The sequence below is a fragment of the Lygodium microphyllum genome, chromosome 19 (genome assembly GCF_053477565.2).
Source record: "Lygodium microphyllum isolate KBCC chromosome 19, Lygodium_microphyllum_v1.1.10, whole genome shotgun sequence".
Lineage (NCBI taxonomy): Eukaryota > Viridiplantae > Streptophyta > Polypodiopsida > Schizaeales > Lygodiaceae > Lygodium > Lygodium microphyllum.
In genome coordinates, this window is record NC_141153.1 from 67175181 (window position 1) to 67182257 (window position 7077).

At 41.0% G+C, this 7077-nt stretch overlaps 1 protein-coding gene across 3 annotated transcripts; it reads left to right on the top strand.

The window, feature by feature from the left end:
* Positions 1–695: 695 nt before the first annotated feature.
* LOC148019976 (uncharacterized) lies at positions 696–4941 on the top strand. Of its 3 annotated transcripts, none has more exons than XM_087700203.1 (11): positions 696–1130; positions 1985–2220; positions 2301–2438; positions 2547–2636; positions 2736–2819; positions 3638–3700; positions 3788–3823; positions 3911–3985; positions 4079–4153; positions 4233–4305; positions 4461–4941. In XM_087700203.1, the coding sequence occupies exons 1-11, from the start codon at positions 881–883 to the stop codon at positions 4511–4513; spliced, it is 1173 nt and encodes a 390-aa protein (XP_087556329.1). In that variant the 5' UTR covers positions 696–880; the 3' UTR covers positions 4514–4941. The 3 variants fall into 3 exon arrangements, with proteins under 3 accessions (XP_087556329.1, XP_087556328.1, XP_087556327.1); XM_087700202.1 differs by having other exon boundaries at positions 697–1130; positions 2027–2220; positions 4246–4305; positions 4461–4937; XM_087700201.1 differs by having other exon boundaries at positions 697–1130; positions 4246–4305; positions 4461–4934.
* The last annotated feature ends 2136 nt before the right edge of the window (positions 4942–7077 follow it).

Genomic DNA, 7077 nt, shown 5'->3' on the forward strand with positions numbered 1-7077 from the left:
TTATATTTGCGTGTATGTGAGGAATGAAGAAACAAGAGAGAGGCTTATTCCCCTTGGCTTTGGCAATCTCAAATGCATTCGTACGAATATTTTGATATTGAGGCTTTTTGTGCCATGAAGGTTTGCTTAGACTAGTGTCCCAAAAGATAGTAATTTCTTCATCAACATATGGACACCCAACAATTTGATATCTAATTAGTATAGTTGCACGACTTCAATCAAGATTCAACCTTGGAATGCTTTGTGTATAATAGGGGCGATTCATATCAAATCATGTGATGAAGCATGGCATGATATTTAGAAATGTAGAAACCTCTACAAGCCAAGCTTGTAAAACCACCATTGCGATTGTGAGGGGTAAGGTTGCATGTTCACGAAGAGGCAGGTCAAAACACGATTGGAGGGGCAACTTAATGTGCTAAGGAAATATCTAATCCTAGATTTGGCATAAGTATATAGATTGATATGTTAGGAGAGTAAAGGCCCCTTTGGCTATGGAGTCTTGGATTAGCCAAATCTAAGGTTATAAAGGTCCATTTTACCCTAATGATTATAATTTGTGATGAAAGCGCATGGGAGGGCAAAGTTTTTGGGCCAAATCTTATGATTGGGGAAGGCGGGAGATCCCTTTCAAAACTAGTGTAATAATAAACTTCTGTCCCCCAGCGGCGGTCTCTTCTCTCTCTCTCTCTCTCTCTCTCTCTCTCTCTCTCTGTGTCTGTATCAGATATATATACACAGATACATGTATTAAATCCAATGGTTCTTGGACATCAGCAAGGCTGGCATGGCGCACCTTGACACATGGACGCGCGTTTGAATCCGCCAGCGCACTTCCAATCGCAAGCTTTGTGGCGCGCCTGATAAAACGTAGGTGCCTATGGAGGTGATCGAGCTTCTGGACGGCCACGATGATGCCTCCTCCCCTCCCCTTGCCAGGCCTCATGGCTTGCCTCTGTATGCGCAATGGAGCATCCATCGGCTGAGTGTAGACTTCCCCCGTGTCAAGATGGTGGACCTCCGCAGCGCCTTCAAATGCCATGGAGGCCTCCTCCTTCCTGCTTATGAAGCCATTGCTCTCGCTTACGAAACTGCGGTGCGAAAAGAGCAGAAGCTCCCTCCCCCACAAGGTGATATTGTACGCCCGCTCTTGCATTCATATAATGATCCGACCCTTCTTCAATCAGTCGTTGTTGAAAGTTGTTTGTCTCATGTCGGATATATATTACACACATTTTTCTCATGTCAGACGTATAGAACATCTATTATAGGACACTGTATCCTTCATGGAATCACTGTTGGCCATTTGTGACCGTAAACACTTCAGCACAGCTGGATATAAATAGTGCTAGCATTATTCCTGAAGCTGATTAACGCAGTGTTCTCGAGCTCCTGCTAAGAAGCTGATACAGCTATTAAGTTATGACCTTATGACATGAAAGGTGGATTGGTTGACAGACATGAGATTTGACTTCAAGATAATTGCTAGTTCGCCTTAGAGGATGCGTCGTAAGATTGCGCATAGCTGCTGTATTGGATACGGGCTTTAAAAAAATGCACAATTATTTACAAAAGCTGTTTGTAGGGAAGGATTTACTTCTGTTTTCACTGGAAATGCATGGATGCCAACAGTGGTTCGTCTGCATCAGCTACTGTCTTTTGACATGAACGATAAATATTCATATGTTTGATAGTGGCAGGCTCTACCTCCAGTTCCTGTTGGATTGATTTCATACACAGGTATAACAGAAAGCCTCTTGCAAATGCAATTGACATTACAAAGGATCTCACAGGCTCCTTGACTCCATCCTGACGATTATTAGGATTTACCCTGCAGTGGTGCCTTTTAAAACCTGCTGTTTGGTAGATGACCCTTGCAAAACATAAGTACAGTAGAGAAGTCACTTTAATAGTTCAGATATTCCTCGTCGTTGGGTTAGAAATTTCATTTACTAATAATTTATTCGTATGCTGATGGTACAAGGCAACAAGAAAGTAGGAAATGTCAAATGGCTCCCTTGTACAGGCTTAAAGCTAATGAAAATGCCAAGAACAATACCAGCAGATGTGCCTGATGCCCCATGCCCAGTTTTTGAAAAAGAGTGGTCTCAGCTATCAGCACTGTTTCTGAGCTGTTGGAATGTCAAAATTGACCTAGAAGAGCCCAATCTTCAATGTGGATGCTGCTGCTTAGATGTGCCCTTCCAAAAAATGGTGCAGGTGAAGGTTTGCATGGCTACTGTGAGAACTGTTACGCTTGTATGGTTTCACATGCAGTTAATCTTGTCTACTGGAATCAGTGTGCAGATGGGCATCTTTTCTGCTTCAGTTGCCTACGTCGGCGAGTAGAGGAGTCCATCTTTGGAGGTCTTTCAGCTTGTGGCCCCCTTCCATGCATGGACATGAGTGGCTGTGAAAGTACCATTCCCTGGTCAGAGGTAAAGCTAGCTTTGAAAATTTTGAAAGCTCTGCACGTAATTTAAGCTTCAATATGAGATGTACATTGTAGTGATCGTGTAAAAGCGAACAGTGTTCTCTGTTGTCAGCTGCAAAGGGCAATAGAGGCTGATTTGCTCACGAAGTTTGAAGAACGCCAGGCTAGTGATTCAGTGGCCCGTGCTAAGCTTCAAGGCCTGGTTGGTCTCCCATTGTGAATTATTTCCCTTGTTCGACTTTTGATGTTTATTGCTGCTTTTTCACTCTACTAATATACAGGTCAAACAATTGTTTTTCAGGTCTATTGCCCTGTCTGCGATTTTGCCTGTGAGGTGGATGAAGGCATAGTTGTGTTCAAATGTCCAAACAAATCATGCTTGAAGGTGATACTTGTTAGGGTGCAGCATTTTTTGGAGAAATCATTTGATAGCAGATGTTTGTTGTAAACTTGAAACATATATGCAATGGTGTGCTTAACTGTGCCCTGTTCAGAGTACCTGCATTTTACATCAATGGGCTTAAATGGCTTGCTTTTCTTTGTCTTCATGTCTCTTTTGCTTGATGGCCTAAAAAGACACAAATCTGGTCTATTTCTTCCCTTTGTGAGGTACATTTTAGGTAACCACCAAACACTTTCACCAATGAAATGTTTCAATATACATTGATTGGCCTGTAAACACGGTTGGTAAGCACAAACTTGCTCAAAACACTTCGGTGTTTGGCTTTGAATGCCTCTTTCAGTTCATGGAGGAACACAATCATTCTGCTGCCAATGCAGGTGTGGTTAGTTTGCCTTGCCATACGGTCACAATGTGCATCTTATTCTCTGGTTCTTATTTATGCACGATGCTGAGCAGGAAGACAACTTTTCCAGAAAAGGAAACCAAGTCTAGTTGCAAGTACTGCAGTGTTATTTTGCAGTAGGTGTTCAGACACTGCAGATGGTGGTGAAAGTCACCAGTTGGACCACACAAGTATTGACTGCATTTGTAGTAAACTTCACATACCCGTTCAAAACATTCAATCGATCCCCTGATCAACTTCTTTTGGTCTAGTGAATTTTTATGCTTTCTTGTCATGTGGTACGTGAAGCTCACACATCATGTGGTTGATACTTATGGCTATCCTTGTGACTTTTAATGTCTGGAATGAAAATGAAATCATTCACCCTTCATGTGGTTTTAGCATTGCTTGTTTTCAGGAATCATGCTTAAAATGTAAGGAGTTAGCCCATCTACCACTCCGTTGTGAGGAAGTAGAGAAGGTGAGTTAATAGATGACCTTGCAAGTTTAGTTACGCAGAATATGTTTGATTCTCTTTTGGAACATTGATTACATTTCTCCTATACAGCCATCAGACACTAACGTCCGAAATCAGGTGGAAGAGGTAAAATTGCTGCAGCCTCATCTTTATGACACTGTTACAACCATAAGTATAATGTTATAAGGGGATCTAAATAGTAGTACTTGCCAGATCATGTCACAAACTCTGATAAGGGAATGCACTTCATGCAAAGCCAAGCTGATAAAAGAAGACGGCTGTAACAAGGCATGTATTTAGATTGTTTTGCAGTTTCTCAACTTCCAGATATCAGCAGCTGTAAACAAATTTTTTTGATACCTTTCCTTTATGTTTGGCCAGATTGTCTGCAGGTGTGGGCAGACGATGTGCTACATATGCAGAGAGCCAATCAAAGATTACCGCCATTTCTGTGAGGTTTGTTTATTGTTCTAAGATGCTGGTGTTGCGTTCCTTGTGTGTCGTTATCTAGACACCTTAAACCTTATGAGAGCAGTTGATGATTTCAGCATGTAAGAGATCCTGGTCGTTCTTGCACGTCTTGTCAGAAGTGCAGCCTGTGGGTTCAGGTATTTAGCATAGTCTGTCTCTTTTTGTTACATAATAAGTTGTTCTCAGCTGCTTTCTAGGGTTGAGTCAGGAAGCTGCAGAGAGTTCAAACATGTATTCCTTTGTATACTGTGATGGTGCAAATATCAACCTTCCTTTGTCGATTGGTGTCCAGGAAGATGCAAATATGGTGGTGAAAAATGCAAAGAGAGCTGCCATAGAATTTAAGGCAAGGGAAGATCCAAATATTCTGACCCGTGCAATAGGTCCAGATGAAATCTTTTTCTTCAATAAAAGAATGAGGACTTGAGGCATTGCCTGTGAGGAGTTGCATCATCAGCAACACAGGACTAGGGAGTCGCCGAAGGCTGTTTGATCTCTCATGGAAATAACTTTTAGTGGATTTTTGAGGACAGAAGCAAAGTTTGATGCTATAGCTGAGCTCTAATCTTCTACCGTGTGCCAATTTGTAGATAATTTGCCAATTCTCCCATGTTGGCCTGTCTTAATTTAAACACCATCTTAGTCCCTTTTCTGAATATCATTCTCATCTCTGCATGAACCAGCTAACAACTCATGATGTTATTGAAGAGTTATTCAATGTTATTAATCCCTGAGACAGTCCCTTACCTGAATCTCATTCTCATCTCTGCATGAACCAGCTAACAACTCACGAAGTCATTGAAGAGTTTGAGGTTCTTAATCACTTTTATTAAATTTTTCGCATCTCTGGATGAATGAGCTAAATTATAATGTTATTGGAGAGTTATTCAAGGATCTTAAGCAATAAAAGGCATAAAAATATTAGTAACAAAAGCCAAAACCTTGAGAATTCTGGAGGTCAAAGTTAACACGTGTGACCTTATGATTTAGCATGACAAAATACTAATGAAATACTTCTACAAAGCACCAAAAACTTTGCTACAATGTGAAAGTTAACGTTACCTAGATCTTCAAGCACAGTATAAGTTTGCTTTGCTAGTGTGCCGACTTAAAGCTGGAGATTTTCCAATCAGAGCAAAGGCAAGAATAAGTGCTTTGCTGTTAATGTTATAGGGTAAAGGGCTGATAAGTTGTCACCAAAATTGATGGCTGAATTCATATAGAAGGTACCATAGACTGAGATTTTGATGACCTGCACAGATGTGCATATGAAGTAGTGCCTTGCAAAAAAATTCCTGCACCCTCTGATTGCATATTCGGTGTTGTAGAAATGAATAGCCACAGAAGTGTGCATATGAAGTAGTGCCCTGCAAAAAAATTCCTGCACCCTCTGATTGCAGATTCGGTGTTGTAGAAATGAATAGCCACAGAAGACAAAAAATACGCCCATAGATCTAAAGAGATTGTGTTGACCAAAAGATTGGCAAGTTTGAACTTGTGACCTTTGAGTAAGCTTTTAACACATCATTAAAACCATGCCACCAAGCCCTCGAAGCTGTGCACATATATTGGCCCTTCATTATTTAATTTTTGGGCTACATCAACTTATTGGTCCCTGTACCCTAGTCAAGTAATGTTTATCTGTCACACAGGCTCGCACCCATGCATACATGCACATGCATATAAGGCTTGGAATTCCATGGTCTGTCCTCATTCAGGTTTCCTTTATCTTTATAAAATGTATTGCTTGCAACTGATTATGTTACAAACCTTGTGACTCCGTTATGTTTCTTACCTTGATTCAGAAGGTCCTAGATTCAATGCGATTCCAAAATTTGCACCTGTGATTCCAAAAATTGCACTTAAACTGCTAGAGAGCCTATCCTTGGTAGGGAGTTTGTAGACCACAGTTCTCTGTAGGATAAATTGCGACTGGCAGAAGGCATGCAATCCAAATATCCTCCCGACATTATCAATGTTATAGACTTATATCCTTCTCATTCTAAGCTGGACTTGGTAACTGTGAACTGATTCCAGGTCTCTAGATTCTACTCCAGACATTATCAATGTTATAGACTTATATCCTTCTCATACTAACCTGAACTTGGTAACTGTGAACTGATTCTAGATTGCATTCCAGGTCTTGATCCCTTGGGCAGACAAAACAAACAGCTCAGTCTCTAGATTCTACTCCAGAGTATGATTAGTTAAAGGGAGGAATAGATCCTACAAAGACCATCAAAGAAGTCAAGATAGATGTGGTCATGATTATTTAACTGCTCAGCTTGAAGGTGCAAAGGTTCTCAGGTATAGCTCTGCTCTTATTTGTTCTGGTGAAGTGTTGCTTCATGGAGATCCCTAAACCAACTTGGCAACTTAAGACCTAAAGACCTTTCCTGATCTCCTTACATCCCAATTGTGCAATCCACTCTAGGGAGTTGTTCCAGTCAAGCATCAATACCTTGACTTTCCCCTGTTGAAAGAGGAGCCAGAGACAGCGGCAAATTGTTCATAGACTTCCATAAGCTCTTTCACAGAGACCTGATCAGTATGCAGAACATTTGAATTGTTGCTGGCAAGCATTTGAGTTTCAGTTGTCACAGGCAAACATTTGGCAGAAGCAACTTTATCTGACAGCTGGACTTGCCTTCAAGTCAACATATCTAACATATTAATAGCATGCATGCAAAACCTTGGGCCTTGCAAAGACGTGAATAAGCAAGTCTATATATCTTACAATGACGGACAAACCCATATTGCCTCACACTAAGATTTGATCCTAAGCACATGAGCTTTCACCATAATCTTATGGGGCATCAAGCATTCTACGAGGATGTTGGTGGGATTTGGTTCCTCTCCTGGTTATTAGGAACCAGTTTCATCACAATTGATTGATGGAGCTGGCTATT